At 51.0% G+C, this 20,625-nt stretch overlaps 1 protein-coding gene across 1 annotated transcript in view; it reads left to right on the forward strand.

The window, feature by feature from the left end:
• Positions 1 to 20,625, forward strand: part of GFRA2 (GDNF family receptor alpha 2) — a 110,798-nt gene that overhangs the window by 38,741 nt on the left and 51,432 nt on the right. The window contains exon 4 of the mRNA XM_061163939.1: positions 6,280 to 6,634. Within this exon, the coding sequence (XP_061019922.1) occupies positions 6,280 to 6,634 (355 nt within the window). The remainder of the gene's footprint in view (positions 1 to 6,279; positions 6,635 to 20,625) is intronic.

The raw sequence follows: 20,625 nt of genomic DNA on the forward strand, positions 1-20,625 counted from the left end.
GCAGTGCATGGGCTGGGGAGAGGCCGTGCCAGGCCTGTCCACCTGGGCCGTTTGTTCCTCACCTGCCGGGTGAATCAGAACCGCCTGGCCCCAGGACCTCTGTCCAGGGTGGAGCGGGCCCGGGCCCCGTTATCGCTGTCTCCCCTCCAGGAGGATCAGAGGGGTATCTTCCTGGTAACCAGGCGGTTGTTGTTACCATTGCCACCTTTGTGTGTGTGTGTGTGTTTCTAGGAAATTTACCAAGTTTTGGCCCGGGGTTCACATTTCCCACCCCCTTAGCAAAAGCTTTCACTCTTCACGCTCCAAGTGGAGGCCGCGAGGCTATAATTACATCGCATTTGCTCGAGAACTTCCTGAGGGGAGCGGGAGGGTGCACCTGGGAACCTGAGAGCGGCCGAGGGCCTGGTTTAGCTGCTGTTCATTCGCGGCTGTCGTCCTGCTCCCTCTGAGGGCCCTCACACCCTCCCTTCCTTCACCTCAGGCCCCAGGCTGCGTGGCTGTTTGCTTCCACCAGCCAGCATCCTGACAGGTGCACTGGAGGAGAAAGAGCGCCTGGCTGGCCCGGGAGGGCCCTCCCATGGAGGCGGTGCCCCCAGAGCAGGCTTTGTGCAGACCGGCATCCTTGGGTCCTTGCCTGGCCCGGGCAGAGTGGCTTGGCAGCTGCGGAGGGAACTGCTTGGAAGGCCACGTGTCCCCCCTCCACCGCCCCTGCCGCCCCAACTCCATGGCTGAAAACCCTTGCCCGGCTCCCCAGCATCATCTGGCGGGCCCTCTTCCAGCCTCCATCTCCAGGCATGCTGCGTTGCTGTGGATTCTTGCCAGCCTCTGATCTTACTTTTTGTTCTCTCTGCCTGGCACCCCCTTTCCACTCTTTCTGCCTCCTCTGCCTCATCCCGTAGGTTGCAGCAGAGCGATCCCTGCTTCTGGGACCTTCTGGTCTGGACACGATGATTTTCTCTTGGCTCCTACGGCAGCGCCATGAACTCCTTGACACATGAGCATCACCTTGACCTTGACCCCAGCCATGGGTCTGGGGAGGTGTCTGGCACTTGATGGACCCTTAATGAAGATTTGTTAATTGCAGCGTAGAGGGGTGGGGTGGGGTGGGAGGTGGGAGGAAGGTTCGAGAGGGAGAGGACATAGGTGTATCTGTGGCTGATTCATATTGAGGTATGGCAGGAACCAACACGATACTGTAAGGCAATTATGCTTCAATTAAAAAATAAATAAATTAAAAGATTTGTTAATTGAATGGGTAGGAAAACGAACCTTGATTCCCTCTCTGCCCTAATTCCCCTTTTACAAGAAGAGGAGAGACACGTTTTTTTCCCCTGCCTTCATCAGGCTGCTGTTGGTTAGGCAGGGTGTTGGGAGTGAGGTCTGTCTTTGAAGATTTCCCCCTGGCTTTCACTTCTGAGCACTACTGGGCTGGGCCCCACATTGATGCTTTTTTAAAAAAGGGTTTTTGATGTGGACCAATGTTAAAGTCATGGGGCAAGGTTTGGCCATGAGACATGTGGGATCTTGGCTTCCTGACCAGGGATCAAACCTGTACCCTCTGCGTTGGAAGGTGAAGTCTTGACCACTGGACTTCCAGGGAAGCCCCCCTACATGGATGGTTGGATGTGGTCCTGTACTGAATGATAGCCTGGTCCTGTATCATTTTTGGCTTCCTTAATATTATTAGCCAATGTGTTTTGAACATTTATTATGAACGAGTGAAAGGAAAGAAAGTGTTAGTCACTCAGTCATGTCCGACTCTGTGTGATCCCATGGCTCCTCTGTCCTTGGGATTCTCTAGGCAAGAATACTGGAGTGAATTGCCATTCCCTTCTCTAGGGGATCTTCCTACCCAAGGATCAAACCTGGGTCTCCTGCATTGCAGGCAGCTTCTTTACCAACTGAGCTATCATAATGAGGGAAACTCATTATGATCTATAGATACTGTTCTAAATACACTTATTCTTTCACCCACCACCCAGGGATTCGGCCTCCACTATGTACCAGACACTGGCAACCATGGATACACTGTGAGTGCAACTGACACATCCCCTGCTTTCACGGAGTCTGCATTTTGTAGAAAAATACAAATGATTAAATAAGTGTATACTGTGGCAGACGGTGATGAGTGCTCTGCGGAAGAGATCAGAGTAGGGTGTGAAAGGAGGGACTTGTTAGTATGTACAGGATGGTCAGGGAGGACTCACAGAGAAGGTAACCTTTGAGCAGAGACCTGAAAGGGGTGAGGAAAGGAACGCTGTGGTCATCGGGGTGGGGAGAGCATTCTAGGCAGAAAGCAGCAAGTGTAAGGCTCTGAGGTCAGGTCATGAGTGGCACGTCCCAGGAAGAGCAAGGAGGCGAGTATCGTTGGAAGGGAGTAAGTGCAGGGGAAGTGAGTGTGAAGTGAGGTCATATATGGCAGCCCTGGCTAACAGAACTATGTGTGAGTCACATGGGCCATTCAGATTTCTTTCTTTAAAAAAGTTTTATTGGAGTATAGTATAGTTAACAACTTGTAAGGTTGTTGGTTTCAAGAGTTCAGCAGAGTGAATGAATTATATGCATACATGTATCCATTCCTTTTTAGTGATTCGTTTCCCATATAAACCATAACAGAGTACTGGGTAGAGTTCCCTGTGTTGCACGGTAAGTCCTTATGAGTTATATCTTTTATATACGGTTACATATAGTAGTGTGTATAAGGCAATCCCAGTCTCCCAATTTATCCCTCCCCCACCAATTTTGAAATTTCTCCCAGCTGCATTAAAAACGTAAAAAGAAGCAAGTGAAATTAATGGTATTTTTGTTTAACACACTATATCCCAAATATTATTGCTTCAACATATAATCAAGGAAAATGGGATTTGAAATGAAATGCTTTATTATTTTTTCTTATGATGATTTCAAAATCTGGTGTGCACATCTCATTTCGGGCTAGCTTCACTTCCTGTTCAGTGACCATGTTCAGGAGCCCGCACCATATTGGACAGCGTGGATGGAGAGGCCTGTGAATGAGATGGGGATGCCGCTGGGAGCTTTGGGGCCCGGGAGCATTATCTCTGCCTTGGGTTGTAGAAGGTTTGCTCCAACTGTGATGAGAGAAGACTTGTGGGGGTGGGAGGGGGTGGGGGTGAAGGGACAGAGCAGGGAGCCTGGAAAGGAGGCCCTCACCAGTATGCAGTGGAATGGTTAGGACCAAGGTGGTGGTGGTGAGGGTGACTGGATTCTGGTGTAATCTACCAGGTCTCTCTGATGTGGATGACGGACGGGTTTAGGAAGGGCAAAGATTTTTGGCCTGAGCTAGTGGAAGCCTGGGCTTGTTCTTTAGAGGGTTGAGGAAGACGGGGTGGGGGCACCCCTGGGGGAGCACGTGGAGTGTGGCTTGCGATGTGGGTGTCAGCCTTCTAGGTGCAGCTGATGGGCAGGCAGCTGGACATCTTGAGTCTGGGGCTCAGAGTGGAGGTCTCTGACCTGGCTAGAGGTATAAATTTGGGAGTTGACAGCGTACTGATGGTGTTTAGGGCTGGGAGTGGGTGCCTATAGAGAAGAGGGGCCTGAGCCCTGGTGGAGAAGGTGGAAGCCGCGAAGCAGGCCTGGAGGGAGAGCTCACGGGGGCAGCGTGAAGGCGGTGAGGAGAGGGGCTGGAGGGGTCACCCGCTGTGTCCAGTGGGCCGGCGGGCAGAGCGGGAGGAGAGCCTGGGGTCTCTGATCGCTGCCTAGTGATCCAGGAGACAGCGGGAGGGGAGAAGGCGACCACTGGTACAGGTGACTTGTTTGAGGGGTTTCGTTTAAAGAGGAGGAGAAAGATAGGTGAAGTGAAGTGAAGTGAAAGTTGTGTTCAACTCTTTGCGATCCTGTGGAGAGTCCATGGAATTCTCCTGGCCAGAATACTGGAGTGGGTTGCCATTCCCTTCTCCAGGGGATTTTCCCGACCTGGGGATCAAACCCGGATCTCCTGCATTGCAGGCAGATTCTTTACCAACTGAGCCACCAGGGAAACCCCTTTAGTAGGGGGTAAGTGGTCACAAGTTCTTTTTTTCCCTTAAAAATGTTCAGTGTATTAGCTGATGGAGAGGATGTAGTAACAGGGCAAAATTATCACGAGAGAGAGAGAGAGAGAGAAATGAGCTGATTTATACTCACAGCAGTGTGGTGAGGTAGGTACTGTTTTCCAGATGAGGAGACGGAGTAGAGGAAGGCCTGGTCACTTGCTCAAGGCCACCCAGTGATGAGTATCAGGACCAGGGATCCATGCAGATGCCTCAGTGTTAGAATGTCCAGTCTTAACTACTCTCTTGGTTTCCAAGCTAGATGTGTGAGGTCTTTCTTTGGGAGGGTTCTCATCTCACACTTCCATGTCCAGCCCAACACCTCACAGGGAGAGAGGGCTGTGCAGAGGTGGGACTTGATAGATCTTTAATGATCAAGTGATCAGAACACTAGGACCTGGGCTGGAAGTGCCGTGGGAGGGTGGGCGTGGCGTCCCCGTAGTCCTTCCTGTCCTTGTGGGGGTGGGACATCGAGCAGACAGAAATATGGAAAAGCATTTGTTGGGTGGCTGAGGAATGAATGAAAAGCTATGGCGGTCCATCCTAGGCTGGGGCTGTCTGCGGTGTGCTGCGGTGCTGGCCGGATCTGGGCTCCTGCTCAGGTTTGCTGCGAGTGTGCGTGAAGATTCCGTTCAGTCTCACTAGCGTGCCATGGGGGGTGAGGGGCACGTGCAGACTGCTTCTCTGTTATTGTTGGGGGGTCGCTCTGCTGTGTGTTCCCCTGAGACCAGCTGGGCCTTGGGGGTGGGGTGGACACCAGAAGGAGCCTGACAGTTTCCGGGATTACAGCTTTGTGCCCGGGGTGTTTTGCTTTGTAGACGGGCACAAAGCTCAAAGCCACGGCTCCAATGCTGAGGTCCCGGCCCTCAGCACGTCCACACTTTGCTTGACGAGGGCTCAGCCCGCTGGAGTCGAGGCTGGCTTCAGCCTTCTCCTCACACGGCCGAGCTCCCAGTCCAGTGCTTCCAGTGCTCTGGGCACAAACTGGGCACAGTGGCACCCTGCACCGCGGGGCCTTTTGGAATGTGTGGGCACAGTTTCCGTGGTCGCCGTGCTGGGGATGAGGATGGTGGCAGTAGTTCTGTTTGTACCCTGGCTACGGAAGATCACAGTGGGAACTTCCTACAGGCTGGCAGTGCCCCCGATCGGAAGCCCTGCTCACCTGTGTGGCTGCTGGGTGCCCAGGGACCCGGGGACCCGTCTTGCATCAGCTGCTACCCTGTTATGTGCTCTTGAGCCAGTCCCTTTGTTTCCCCGTTTCCCACTTGTATGGACAGAGCCATGAACACCTAGTTGCTTGCTTTTTCGTCTTGTGATAAGATTTTTTTTTTAATCAAAGTATAGTTGATTCACAATATTGTGTTAGTTTCAGGTGTATAGCAAAGTGATTCAGTTATGTACATATATATTTTTCAAATTATTTTCCACTATAGGTTATTACGAAGTGTTGAATATAGTTCCCTGTGCTATACAGTACATCCTTGTTGCTTATCTGTTTTAAGTATAGTAGTTTGTATCTGTTAATCCTATACTCCTAATTTATCTCCCTGTCCCCTTTCCCCTCTGGTAACCATAAATTTGTCTTCTGTGAGTATGTTTCTGTCTTGTATATAGATTCATTTGTATTATTTTTTCGATTCCACATATAAGTGATATCATATAATATTTGTCTTTCTCTGTCTGACTTACATCATTTAGTATGATAATCTCTAGGTTCATCATGTTGCTGCAAATGGCATAATTTCTTTCTTTTTTACGACTGAGCAGTATTCCATTGTGTGTATACATCACATCTTACTTATCCATTCATTCTGCCTGTGGACACTTAGGCTGTTTCCATGCCTTGGTTATTGTAAATAGTGCTGCTCTGAACATTGGGGTGCATATATCTTTTTGAATTAGATATAATCTTTTCTGGTTATATGCCAAGGAGTGGGATTGCTGGATCACATGGTGGCCCTAATTTTAGCTTTTTTCAGGAGACTTCATACTGTTATTGAAATAAATTTTAAATAAGGCTTTGGATTAACAGTTGTCATCCTAAAAGCACACCATACGTACAGCTTGCTCTGTGGACCCACATGTTAACTCACTTGATCTTAATCACAGCCTTAGGCAGGAGGGCTGCTAAATAACCTCCACCTAACAGATGAGGAAGGCAAGGCAGAGAGCACAGTGACCCAGGGGGCTGTCCCCACCGTGGGCTGACTGCCCCCTTCCTTCCCTCCAGGGACAGGGGCAGACCCGGCGGTCAGCACCAAGAGCAACCACTGCCTGGATGCCGCCAAGGCCTGCAACCTGAACGACAACTGCAAGAAGCTGCGCTCCTCCTACATCTCCATCTGCAACCGCGAGATCTCACCCAGCGAGCGCTGCAACCGCCGCAAGTGCCACAAGGCCCTGCGCCAGTTCTTTGACCGCGTACCCAGCGAGTACACCTACCGCATGCTCTTCTGCTCCTGCCAGGACCAGGCGTGCGCCGAGCGCCGCCGCCAGACCATCCTGCCCAGCTGCTCCTACGAGGACAAGGAGAAGCCCAACTGCCTGGAGCTCCGCAGCCTGTGCCGGACAGACCACCTGTGCAGGTAGGGGCTGCTGCAGCTCCGCGGGGAGCCGGTAGGGGGCGCTCGCCGGCTCTGTGCTCCGGTGTCTGCTGGGCTACCACCGTGAGCGGAGCAAAGAGGGTGACTGGGGTGTGTGCAAAATGTATTGTCATCCACCCATCCACCCATCCATCCATTCATTCATCCATTCATCTGTGCATTCCTTTACTCAGTACAGATTTATTGTGCTGTGTGCCCAGCTTCATGCTAAGCACTGTGGGGTAACCACAATGAGCAACGGTAGGAGCTCCTAACTTAAAATCAGAGACCCTGGGACCTGGAGTAAGGGAGGACCTTCAGTGACTTTAAGTCCACCTTTCCTCCTTTAAGGAAGCCCCAGCCCTTATCCCGTTATCCCAGTGAGGTCCTCTGACCATCGGGGAAAGGCTATTGCACATCCCAGAGGCAGCTCCTTCACACTGAGAGCTGAGCTCAGCAAATGTTGGATGGACTGTGGGGCATCTGATGGCCCTGAGCTCAGCAAATGTTGGATGGAGTGTGGGGAATCTGATGGCCCTGGGTCTGAGTCCTGACTTTTCCACTCACTAGCTGTGTAACTTGGAGCCTGTTTTTCAAATGTCCTAGTCTCCATTCCTTTCGGAGAAGGCAATGGCACCCCACTCCAGTGCTCTTGCCTGGAAAATCCCATGGACGGAGGAGCCTGGTAGGCTACAGTCCATGGGGTCGCGAAGAGTCGGACACGACTGACGTGACTTAGCAGCAGCAGCAGTCTCCATTCCTTTACCCATGAAATAGGAATAAAACACCCACATCACAGCATTATTGGGAAGATTAGATGACATGACATGTGTTAAAGCTTAGCACAGAGTTTGGCATAAAGTAATTGCTTAATGAGTATCTAATTATTTGGAAGGTTTGTTTTGTTAAAGTGAGTTGAAATGTGTGTCCATAATTCTCCTGTTTTTCCTGTTTGTTATTAACATATTTATTGAGACTCTGTGGCATCCCGTGAGTGGTTCTAAAGCATGGGCAAGCAGAGGTAAACACAGTGCTCTTTGAGTAGCACCCAATCCAGAAGGGAGACCGAGGAGGGGAGCAGGGATCCCGATGCAGTGGGCTGAGAGCTGTGGGCTCCTGCAGCAAGTGTGTAGGGGAGAGCCCGGTCTCAGCCTCAGGGTACAGAGGACAGGACCTTGAACTGAACCTTGGAACATGAGAATGAGGAAGCCAGGGAGAGAGTCCGGCATGCAGATACAAGGAATGCACAATGAGTCCACTTCTTGTGGAGGGCAGCTGTTAAAGGGATGTATGGATGAAACATCTTTTTCAGATTATATCTTGTGTTACTTGTATGTGGGAAAAGCATATGTAAAGGCTGGAGGGTAGGAGAACGCCTGGGGTTATGGGTCCCTATAGATGGTGGGTGCACGTGGAGCTGGGTCCTGGGGAGGGGAGGTCAGAGGTGTGGCTGCTGGGGAGATAGCAACTGCACATAAGCAGAGCCTGCTTATTGCATCCCAGACAGCAGTCTTCTACACAGTTTATCTCATTAGTTCTTGCAACAAGGCTATGAGGTAGGTGCTATTATTATCCTTATCTGCCAAATGATCAAATAGAGGAAGTAACTTGCCCACGGTTGCACAGCTCCCTTGTTTTGGAGCTGGATCCTACCTCCATTGCTTTCCTCCAGAGTAGCACTCTGGTCTGGCCTAAGACTGGGGCTGCGGGCATGGAGAGAAGAATGTCAGCTCAGTATTCCTGTATCAGTATCAGTGTGTAAGTGATACATCAGTATTAGAAGTGTATCAGATACATCAGTATTAGATACATCAGTATTAGAAGTACATCAGGATTAGAAGTGTATCGGTGTATGAGTGATAAGTAGTCTTGACGGGCCTGGGGACTGGTGGAAAGTTCTCTGGAGGCAGTGCCATTTCTGTTTTGTTTACTCCACACTAGGGGTGGCTCGGATGGTAAAGAATACACCTGCAATGCGCGAGACCTGGGTTCGATCCCTGGGTTGGGAAGATCCCCTGGAGAAGGGAGAGGCTACCCACTCCAGTATTCTTGCCTGGAGAATTCCATGGACAGAAGAACCTGGTGGGCTACAGTCCATGGAGTCGCAAAGAGTTGGACATGACTGAATGGCTTTCCTTTCCACTTTCACTTTACTCCACACTTGGTCCTGCACGTGGAGCCTGGCTCATGGCGAGCGCGCTGTGAGCGTCAGTTGGATGACTCCGTAAGTGGTGGCCACCGTGTTTCCTCGTTTGGTAACTATGGGGCCGTGGAGCCATTTGACAGGCGTGTTGAATGTGCAGCGTGTGAGGTTCAGAGGATGGAGTATTGCCATCCCCATGATGTCTTGGGGGCATCTGAATCTATGGTCCTGTAGCTCAATGAAGAAGCTGGGGTGGAGGAATGGGACTGGGGTTGTTTCGAGGACCTGGGAGAACAGGGCTGCAGAGGGAAGGGAGCTCCGGGCCTGTGTGGCTGAAGGGGAGGCACTGCCTTGGTTTGGAAAATGAACTGGAGTTTGGAGAAGGACTGATCCCTGTGGGGCTGGAAAAGCCTGAAGAAGGTGGGCTTTTCTCTTTTGCTTACTTAAAGAAACATACTTTATTGCCTACAAAAACAATTGGGGTGGGCTTCCCTGATAGCTCAGTTGGCAGAGAATCTGTCTGCATTGCAGGAGGCCCTGGTTCGATTCCTAGGTTGGGAAGATCCACTGGCAAAGGGATAGGCTACCCACTCCAGTATTCTTGGGCTTCCCTTGGGGCTCAGCTGGTAAAGAATCTGCCTGCAATGCAGGAGACCTGGGTTTTATCCCTGGGTTGGGAAGATCCCCTGGAGAAGGGAAAGGTACCCACTCCAGTATTCTGGCCTGGAGAATCCCATGGACTCTACAGTCCATGGGGTCATAAAGAGTCAGACACGACTGAGTGACTTTCACTTTCAAAATGAAACTATGAACACAGCAAGAGGATGATTAGAAGTAGAAAACTCGGGCCCAGAAAGGGAAATTGGGCACTAAGGCAGCACATGTGTGCTCTAGGGTGGGTGTGGTGCTGGGCTGGGACTCAGCTTACTGAGAGCTGAGAAAAAGTCAAGACTTGATGGGGATGTCACTCCCACAGTGTGATGGGAGGAACCTACTGATTATTGAGTGGAGACATGATTCTCCTTGTCCTAAATGCTACACTGACCTTGTCAGGCTGCACGACACACAGTGTATGTGGCGTGACAAGCTGGATGAGGGACTGGAGGGGCTAGAGGCCTAGCCTGAGTCCAGGGTCAGTGACCAAAAGCTGGGGCATTGGGAGTAAGGCCAGGTGCACCAGGGCCATGGGCAGCAGGCCTGGCATCAAGCCTCAGGTGGACATCTCCCTGGGGTCCTGAACAGAGCAAACTTGGGAACACTGGCAACCCCCCTCGTTAGTGGTGTTTTAAGGGTGGAAAAGACTCTGATGTTGGGAAAGATTGAAGGCAGAAGGAGAAGAGGGCAGCAGAGGGTGAGATGATTGGATGACAACATTGACCTAATGGAGATGAGTTTGAGCAAACTCTGGGAGATAGTGAAGGACAGAGGAGCCTGGTGGGCTACAGTCCACGAGGTCACAAGGAGTTGGACACGACTGAGTGACTAAGCACGCACCCGCAAGCGGGAGGATGAGGGGTGAAGGCAGAGCCGTGTGTAGGGTGAGCTGGCAGGGCCTGGGGGCCGCTACAGTGTGCCCACGTATCCTTGGGGAGCTCTGCCTGTGACTCAGTGTGACAGGTGGGTGGGCGAGGTTGCCATGGTGACCCTGCAGCCGGGAAGTCTACCTTCTGTGCCTGCCCTACCCCTGGTCTCCTGAGAAGTCCTGGATGGCTGTTTCATTGCCTGTGCCCTGGGCTTCTTCACTGATCAACAAGGACACTTGTTGTTCTCCCAGGACACTTCCTAGTCTTTGGGTCTCAGTCCATCCCACGGCTTTCCTGTCTGCCTTCTCCTCCTGTGCTTCCACTTGAGGTCATGTTTCTGGAGAGGTGAGCTCTTGGTAAAAGAGGAAATGACCAGAGATGCCTCATTAAGGTAGACGGGGTGGAAGGGCGGGTTTGAAGGAGAGGAGCTGACTTCTTTCCATGCTCTCGCAGGCTTGGCTCACTGATGCCTGGACCCTGCCTCTGTGGTCCATGCTGAGCCCAGGAAGTGAGGAGTGCCTGGGGAGGGGTCCCTAGAGACCAGGCAGTTCTCCACTGTGCCCTCCCTTCCCTCCTGGCCTTGGCGTCCTCCAGGTTTCTGCCCACCAGTTGGGCACCACAGGTGGACATCTTGACTGTGAAAGAGGGAGAGCCCAGTGCTATTGTGTTTGGAGCAGGAACTGGGGACCCTGAAGTCTTCCTTTCCTGGATACTTTAATGGATGGAACTGGCCTTGATGGGAGTCATGGGAGGGCCTCCCTGGGCTGACTCTGGGAATGCAGCCGTTGCGGGCATCTCCTAGAACACGCCCCACACTCTGGGGCTATAGTGCCCAGCTTGCACTTCACTGGACCTGTCGGCCCCCCTTCGCCCTTTAGCTCTGGGACTTGGCCCAGCTCTGCCCAGGCTTTTCTTTGAGTGAATCTTGGCCCAGGACTTCTATGGGGGCTTTACCCAGAGTGAATCTTGGCCCAGGACGTTCATGGGGGGCAGCTCTACAAGACTCCCTTCACCTGGCACGACATTAAAGCAAGTCCACTGATGTGTTGTGCGCTGCCCAAGCAGCAGGCCTCGTACATCCTGTGTGATGTTTAACAGACTCTGCTGTGCTGTCTTATGAATGTCACTAAGAACTAAACAGAAGGGTTTGAAAATGCTTTGGTTAAACAAGGATATTTTCCTGCTGGGGCCCCGGGGTGTTGGAAGCATTTCTGGATCCTCCTCCTGCTCTTTGGACCAGGATCAGCTTAGGGTCAGAGGGAGGGAGCCTCTGAGAGTGGAAGCTTCCTGCTTGAGCCATGGGGCCAACTCATCTTGAAGTTGCGCCCTGGGAACCCTGCCTTCTGCCTTCATCTGGTTCGTGTCTCATGGGCATTTAGTGCTGTGGACTTAGGACCAGGAGAGGCTTTTCCTTTCAAAGGCTTCTGATGTGGAGTCTGGAAAGCCTGGAGAATCTCCTGGAATGGTTCCACAGAATTTGGCTAATTTCTGTCACCCCAGCCCTTCAGTGGGCCATGACCTACTTCCTTTTTAGAGCATAATCTTTTGGTTTCTACTTTCTCAGTTTACACTCATTGCAAGGATGGTCCAGACTCTGTGTATGTGTGTGTGTAGGGTGTGGTTGTGGGGCTGTGGGAAGAATGATTGTGATTGTGTTGTCTTATAAACTGTGTGCTGGTAGGTCTTGCTTGGAGAGGCCCCTAGAATGCCCTGTTCTTCTTGGTCTGCCAAGAGGATACGGATATAAATAGCTCAGGGCTGGCCCTGTGCCACATCTCCGGCTGTAATTTAACCTCTGGGTGCTGAGGATGTGTATAAATAGTTTTCAGCCTGGGGCTACCCTAGCTGCCTGGGCTCTTTTGTGCAGTGGACATTGTCCTTGTCCGAGAGGGTTGCTGGGAAGGCAGATGGGGGGGTCCCCTGTTTCAGCTGTCTGCAGGGAGTGGGGAGGTGCCCCTTCAAGACCCTCGCCCCCTTGAGGTGTGTCTGGTATCTGTAAGCAGTGTGGGTGGACAGGTCTGGGTTTGATTCTTGGCTCTCTGAGGCTGTCCTTGAACTTCTTTTGGACTCTACAGAATCTGGCGGCTGATGTTTTCAGCAGGTTAGCTTAAAGTGGTTATTTTCATAGGTGGTTGGGGGGCTTCTGAGACTTTCCTTCTGTAAAAGGAGAGGATCTTGAATATCTTGAAATCATATGTAAAGTTTTATGTATATTTTCTGGAGAGAAACTTATTGCTTTCATTAGATTCTTAAAGGATTCCTTGACCTTCCCCAAATTAAGAACCTCTTCCATCTCCAGATGGCCAACTTGGATTGGCTGCCTAGAGGGTTATGAATCTGGCAGAGGGAGCTGTGATTGATTACTGATGCCTGCCACCGACATGGAAGGGGCAGAATTGTGGACGGGGCAGATCTGCTAGAACCCAGCTAGTCATTCCTGGGACCACTTGTTCACCAGTAGCAGGAGGAATGGTCCTGGGGTTATTACTTTATTCATTTTCTAAAAACATTTTTAAAGTTTACTTATTTATTTTTGGCTGAGCTGGGTCTTCTTTGCTGCACGTTAGCTCTAATTGCAGTGAACGGGCTACTCTCCATTGTTGTGGGCAGGCTTCTCGTTGTGGCGGCTTCTCTTGTTGTGGAGCACAGGCTGTGGGTGCATGGGCTTCAGTCGTTGTGGTGCACAGAGTCAGTTGCCCCATGGCATGTGGGATCTTAGTTCCCTGACCAGGGATGGAACGCGTGTACCCTGCATTGGCTGGTTGATTCCTAACCACTGGACCGCAGGGAAGTCCTTCCTTTATTCATTTGACAACTGTTGGTTGATCATCCACTCTGGGCCAGGCTTCACGTTGGGATTGGAGAGTTAATGAAGTAGGTAGAGGCCGCTCACAGTCCAGTGGCAGGACACAGGTGACTGATCGCCTCTGCAATGGGAATAGAGCCACACAATGAACTGGATGGTAGCATTTCCACTCAGGTGCTCTTGAAATCCCAGTTCTGCTCTGCTCCCTACCACGCCGTCCTGGGGTCACTCTGGTGGCCCAGAGAGCAGCTGCTTCTTGGGGTAGATGAGCCACAGATGGATGAACCTTGTTCAGAGTTCCGTCTGGCCTTGGAGCAGAGCTGTGCCCAGGAGTGCCATGGGCTAAAGAGGTCACCATCCTCCTGAGGAAGACTAAACCCAACAAGGTTGCTGTGGCTGGGGTGGGGGGCCTCTGTGGGGAGGCGCTTGGGATCCTTGGTCCGGCCAGAGACCGTGAGGCCCATCCTCTCTTTGGGGATCCCGTGCTGGCTTCTGCTACTGGCTCATTAGGGGTCCTGCTCACCCTTGATCTTTGGGCCAAGAGTGCCCAGAGTATTCCTCTTGGAATTTCCTGTGGCAAATTGACACAAGGCTGGAATGTGGAACATTGCTAAAGGCTCTGGGAAAACAAACACAGAGAGGAGCTGCAGCCTAGATATTTAGTTTGCAAGATAGGGTTTCCACGACTTCTTGCTCTGGCCACTACAGGGATGTCGGAATGACTGGACAGACAGCACCTGTGCCTTTTACCGTCCGGGCTGCTGTCTGGACACCTGGGCTCCCTAAAGCTCACACCCAGAGAGACGAGGTGCACCCCTTGTCTAGCTGATGCTGCCACTGGTGGAGTTCTGAGTGAGAACCCCCTCGTCCCTGGGTGATTGGCAGAGGAATGGCCCACTGTGAGGGGATGCTGCTTATGCAGAGAGAGTCAGAGAATCAGAGTACAAGTCGCTCAGGTTTGTTCACACTAGAGGCATCACCTATGATTGGCTGTTGTGGATGGGGCAGGGCATGCTCTCAGCTACCCAGATGCTGCTTCGTTCGCTGGGCTCCGTGACATTTCTGCTTCCACCCAGTGATGTGGGCTTGTTCCTTGCTACTGTCTCTATCCACCGGGGCTGCTATAACAAAATACTATGGACCAGAGGGTTTACCCAACAAATATTTCTTTCTCACAGTTCTGGAGGCTGGAATCCAAGGTGAGGGTGCCAGCACAGTTGGGGTCTCTGTGAGGGTCCTCTTCAGAGTGGTGTCCTCATGTACCCTTCCTTGGCTGGTGCTCGTCGAGAGGGATTGGGTGTTTCTTACTCTTTTCATAAGGCTGCTAGTCCCATCATGGTGCTCTATTCTCATGGTCTAATTGCTTTTCAAAGACTCCACCTCCAGACGCCATCACGTGGGGCGTTAGGGTTTAACAGATCAGTCTTGGGGGGACACAAACATTCAGTTTGTAGCAACTAATATGTGCGTGTGTGTGTTAGTTGTTCATTCATGTCCAACTCTTTGTAACCCCCTGGACTGTAACCTGCCAGGCTCCTCTGTCTCTGGGATTCTCCAGGCAAGAATACTGGAGTGGGTAGCCATTCCCTTCTCCAGGGGATCTTCCCCATCTGGGGACTGAACCTGGGTCTCCTGTACTGCAGACAGATATATATATTTTTTTAACTTTCTGAGCCACCAGGAAAGCTCTAGACATACTTCATTCAGTGTCTGTTTGGTTCTCATCTCTCTGAGCCCTCTCGTAGCCTCTCCTTCCATTGATGTGTTCTATTTTTTTATGTAGATGTTTGTTTTAATTCTGTTGAAGTTTAGTTGATTAACGATGTTGTGCTCATCTCTGCAGTACAGCAAAGAGATTCAGTCATACATACATACACATTCTTTTTATTAGTCTTTTCCGTTATGGGTTATCATAGGATGGTGAATATAGTTCCCTCCACTATGCAGTAGGACCTTGCTGTCACTGATGCTTCCTAGAACTTGTCTGCATCCTCCATGTGGCACTGATCATGTGGCTTTCTGCTGATACTTTATCTTCCCAATTGGGTCTCTTTTTAAAATATTCTTATATATAATATACGTATATGCATGTATACTTCAGTTGTGTCCAACTCTTTGTGACCCCATGGACTGTAGCCTGCCAGGCTCCAATGTCCATGGGATTTCCCAGGCAAGAATACTGGAGTGGGTTGCCATTCCCTTCTCCAGGGGATCCTTCTGACTCAGGGGCCAAACCCATGTCTCTTACATCTCCTGCATTGCAAGGTAGGTTCTTTACCACTAGTGCTGCCTGGGAAGCTCGAGTATGTGTATGTATACGTATATAAAATTAATTTATTTATCTAACAGATATTCGTTATGTGCCAGGCACTGTGCTAGACACTGGATATAGATACTGGAGAGCACAATAGAGATGGTCCACACCCCCCTTGGAGCTTATAGTCTGATGGAGGAGATAGACAATAATCAAGCAAACAATGTATATGATTAACAAGCAACACAGTATATGATAATCAAGCAAAGTATATGATTAACATCTTTGAAATGAGCAGGATGTAGAAATAGAATGTAATGGGGGAAGAAGGGGGGACCTCCTTGGGCAGAGCGCTCAGGGAACATTTATCTGAGGGGATGACATTTAAGCTGAGACCTGAAGAGTGAGGAGCCAGAAGAAAGACAGGTGGGAGAAAGAACATCTCACACAGAGGCAGTAGCTTGTGCAGGAGCTGGTTGAGGGGGAACCTGGCATTTCTGGGGCCGTGAGAGGAGGCTGGTGTGGCTGGAGCTGAGGGAACCGGGGAGAGACCTGCAGGCAGGGCTAGGTCCCACGGGGCCATCCCAGGCTGGGGCACGGAGTCTGGATTTATTCTTTTTAAAAAAAAATGTTTATTTGGCTGCAGTGGGTCTTACTTGCAGCACATGGAATCTTCAGTTTTGGCATGTGAACTCTTAGTTGCAGCATGTGGGATCTAGTTCCCTGATCAGGGATTGAACCTGGGGCACCTGCATTGTGGGCATGAAGTCTTAGCCAGTGACCCCCAGGGAGGTCCCCAGAAACTTTTTTTCTTCTAAGTGTACTCAGAATAAATCTAAAAACTTCCCTGGTGGTCCAGTAGCTAAGACTCCATGCTCCCACTGCAGGGGGCCTGGGTTTGATCCCTGGTCAGAGAACTAGATCCTACGTGCTGCAGCTAAGAGAGTGCATGCTGCAACTAAAGATCCTGCATGCCACAATGAAGATAGAGGATCCCGTGAGCCGGAACCAAGACCTGGCACAGCCAAGTGAATAAATAAATATTAAAAATAAATAATTAAAAAGAAGGAAGCTTCTGAAGTCAACCAGTAATGTTATCCAAAGTGTGATAATGGATGATGACTCTGGCTACTGGGTGGACAATTAAGGGAGGCGGCAAGAATGACCTCAGAGAGACCGGAGAGGAGGTTATTTAAGTATCACCAGATCAGAGATGACAGCAGCCCAGGCCAGGAGGGTGGCCGTGTGGAGTGAGATAAGTGGGTAAATCTGAGTTATTTTGGAGATGGAAATGATGTACCTTGATGTGGGAGTGAGGGAGACAGAGGTGCTCAAGGAGAGCTCATGGGTTTCTGGCTTGAGCCACCTGGTGGGTGATGATGCGATTTTCTGGGATGGCAAAGGCTTGGAGGGGGAGATAAATCAGGAGTTCCATTCTAGGCATGTGAATTTTGAGATGCCTTTGAGACATTCCTGGGCTTCCCTGGTGGCTCAGAGGTTAAAGCGTCTGCCTCCAATGCGGGAGACCCGGGTTCGATCCCTGGGTCCGGAAGATCCCCTGGAGAAGGAAATGGTAACCCACTCTAGTATTCTTGCCTGGAGAATCCCATGGATGGAGGAGCCTGGTAGGCTACAGTCCACGGGGTCGCAAAGAGTCAGACACGACTGAGCAACTTCACTCACTTCACTGAGACATTCCTATCTGGAGTTTGCCTGGAGTTGTAAATTCTGGGAGTCATTAGCATATTTATGGCATTTAAGGCCAGGGGACTGTGTAGGTTTTCCTAGGGAGAGGCTAGCATGAGAGGAGGCCCTAAGAATGTGCCTGCCCCCCTGGAAGTGCATCGTAAGGGTTTGCAGGTGTTGTTATGGCACCCCAGGAGTCCAAGGAGATTTTTGGAAAAGAAGACATGGACAGGTGTGCCAGATGCTGCTGATAGCATCTGGTGAGGAGAGGCAAGTGACCACTGTATTTGGGAAAGTGGCAGACGTTGGTGACCTCCTCAATAGCAATTTTAATGCAGTAATGATGACAGAAACCTGATTGGAGGGAATTCCCTGGCAGTCCAATGGTCAGGACTCTGTGCTTTCACTGTCCAGGGCCTGGGTTCGATCCCTGGCCTGGGAACTAAAATCCCACAAGCTGCATAGCCAAAAAAAGAAAGAAAGAAAGAAACCTGATTACAATCATGGCTGTGGGCTCAGTTTCTCCAACCAGAGCCGAAAGATTCCTTAACAATGTGGGAAGAGACCTTTCTCTAAGTGCCAGGCTCTTCTGAACAACCTAGCCGGCCCGCCCTCTCAGAGAAGATGACTCTGGCGCTGCCAAGAGGAACCTTGCTTCTTCAGCCTTCTTCATCGAGGGATTCTTAGAACAGCCCGAGGAGTGCCTGAGAGGTGCCCCAGGCTGCCTGTGCTGGATCTCCTGTCTGTGCTGGTCGGGGCTGTGACTTCTCCTGTGGCCAGCCAGGATGTGGTCTTTGCCCTCCCAGGGTGGCATCCGCAGAGGTGAGAAATCCTGCCCTCCTTCTTCAGTAACATTAGCCTGGTATTCTGGGGCCAGCTGTCCTCCTCAGGGCCCTTTCAGGGGATATCTTAGAAGACTCAGAGACCTACAAATGGCTCCGTTATCCCAGGGTGTCTGAGGTGGGTAAGCATAGCAGACCACCATTAGCACCCTCCCACCTAGAGAAGAACTAGGACGCTGAATTAAGCACTAAGGAACAGTAAGATCCTCAAGTAGTTGTTCTTGTTCAGTCACTCAGTTGTGTCCAACTCTTTGTGACCCCATGGACTGCAGCACGCCAGGCTCCTCTGTCCTTCACCATCTCCTGGAGTTGGCTCAAACTCATGTCCGTTGAGTGGATGATGCCATCCAACCACCTCATCCTCTGTCGCCCCCTTCTCCTCCTGTCGGCAGTCTTTCCAAGCATCAGGGTCTTTTCTAATGAGTCAGTTCTTTGCATCAGGTGGCCAAAGGATTGGAGCTTCAGCTTCAGCATCTGTCCTTCCAATGAATATTCAGGGTTGATTTCCTTTAGGATTAACTGGTTTGATCTCCTTGCAGTCCAAGAGACTCTCAAGAGTCTTCTCCAACACCACAGTTCAAAAGCATCAATTCTTTGGTACTCAGCCATCTTTATGGTCCATCTCTCATATCTGTACACGACTAGTGGAAAAATCATAGCTTTGACTGTATGGATCTTTGTCGGCAAAGTGACATCTCTGCTTTTTAATGTGCTGTCTAGGTTGGTCATAACTTTTCTTCCAAGGAGCAAGCATCTTTAATTTCATGGCTGCAGTCACTGTCTGCAGTGATTTTGGAGCCCAAGAAATAAAGTCTGACTCATATGGAGTGAGAGGGAAATTTGGGGAGAGCTGCTTGCACCTGGCCCAGGATGCACTGTACTTGTCCAGCAGGATCCTTCAGAGCATGAGAGTTCTCCATCACTTGGCCTTTGGTGGGCTGGGGGTGCTCAAGAAAAGAATCCCCGGATGTGTTCTTCAGACGGGCTGGAGTTGCAGCCCTGGCTTCAGATCCTTACCTCAGCAGTTGTGAGAGCTTGACTGGGTTTTTTAACATCACACAACCTCTGTGCTTCTTGTCAAAATCAGGACAGTTACACCTACGAGAAAGCTTGGTCTCTTATTCCCCAGGACTTCCAGGGTGCTCCATTGGTCCTCAGCACCCAGGATGCTGAGTTAAACCTTGGGCTGTGCAGGCTGTGAGGTGGAGGGCCAGCCCCCAAGGCTGGTGGGGGCCATCAGGGAAGGCAGCTCGGAGGAGGTGTGCGAGCTGAGCTTGAAGGAGGAGCAAGCAGGCCTGTTCTAGAAGGCGGCCCTTCCTGTTCTCTCGGGGGGTATGTGTGTCTCAAAAAGGAGGGGGCAGACAAGGGAGAATCAGCTTATAAAACCTTTGTGCATTTTGCCAAGGAGTCTGATTTTCTTAGAAGACAACAGGGAGCCATGACGTGTTTAAGGCAGGAGAGAGACCCATTACGGTTGGTGCTTTGGAACGGAAGATCCCTTTGGCCGCTGTGCACACAGTGGGTCAGAGGAGAGAGGGGCTGGAGACGGGGGTGTCCTAGGGGCCCACTGTGATGGGGCCTGAGACCAGGAGTGCCGAGCCAGAGGGTGTGAGGGGTGAGGCCGGTTCCCAGCACTAGCTGGATGTGGACGGTGAGGGAGTGGGAGGAGGCAGGTGGACACTGCAGTCTCTGGCCTGTTGACCGGCTGGCTGGCAAGTCATTACTACCTGAGAGATGGGAGCAGGAGGTCTGGGCACAGAGTTAATGTTAGTCTCTTCAGTTGGGTCTGACTCTCTGTGACCCCAAGGACTCTGTAGCCCACCAGGCTCCTCTGTCCCTGGGTTCTCCAGGCAAGAAGATTGGAGTGGGTCGCTATGCTCTTCTCCAGGGAATCTTCCCGACTCAGGGATTGAACCTGAGTCCCCTGGATTGCAGACAGATTCTTTATCGTCTAAGCCCCAGTCTGGGCATAGAAGGAAGGTGTTTGGGTTTTGAACTTGTTTGTTGGGAAGCCTTTGGAACAGGCAAATGGAAATGTATACGTGGGAGTTTGGGGGAGAGGTCGAGGCTTGAGATTGAGATTATAGGATTAAGTGAAATAAAGCAGGAAGAGCTGTGAGGAAGAGCCTCTGGGCACAGAGGCACACAGTAAACATTAGTTCCTTCAAAGAGCTTGTAAGCTCATTTGGGGAGACAAGGCTCACACGTGTGGAAACATTTAATATGAAGAGGAGGCCCTGCTTAATTAAGTGTTGTAAGGATTAAACTGCTTGCTGTGGGCGTTCAGAGGAAGGGAGCCGTGTGGCCGGAGGAGCCATGACAGGGGATGTGGAGGGGGATCCTGCCGCTGCGGGGGAAGGAAGCTTCCAGAACGGGGCAGCAGGGGAAACCAGACTGGACATGGATGTCCCAGGAGAGAGGGAGGTCCTGCTCGGAGCACAGGCGCCAGTGGAGGGAGGAGTATGTGTGTGTGTGTGTGTGTGTGTGTGTGTGTGTGTGTAACTGGAGCTCTGAAATGTTCTGGGGAGACACTGGGAAGACAGACTCCTGCAGCCCCTCCCACATGTCAGTTCCTAACTCCAGCAGACCCCAAACGTGTTGCTCAACAAGAGGAAGAAACAGAGGCCAGTGAAGAGTCCTGGTTTAGGAGTCACACTAAATCCTGATCTCACCGCAGCTCTGCAACTGCCTCAGCCCATAACTAACTGTGATCTTGTTGGAAACTGGAGTGAGTTACCTT

Source organism: Dama dama, chromosome 16 (genome assembly GCF_033118175.1).
Source record: "Dama dama isolate Ldn47 chromosome 16, ASM3311817v1, whole genome shotgun sequence".
Lineage (NCBI taxonomy): Eukaryota > Metazoa > Chordata > Mammalia > Artiodactyla > Cervidae > Dama > Dama dama.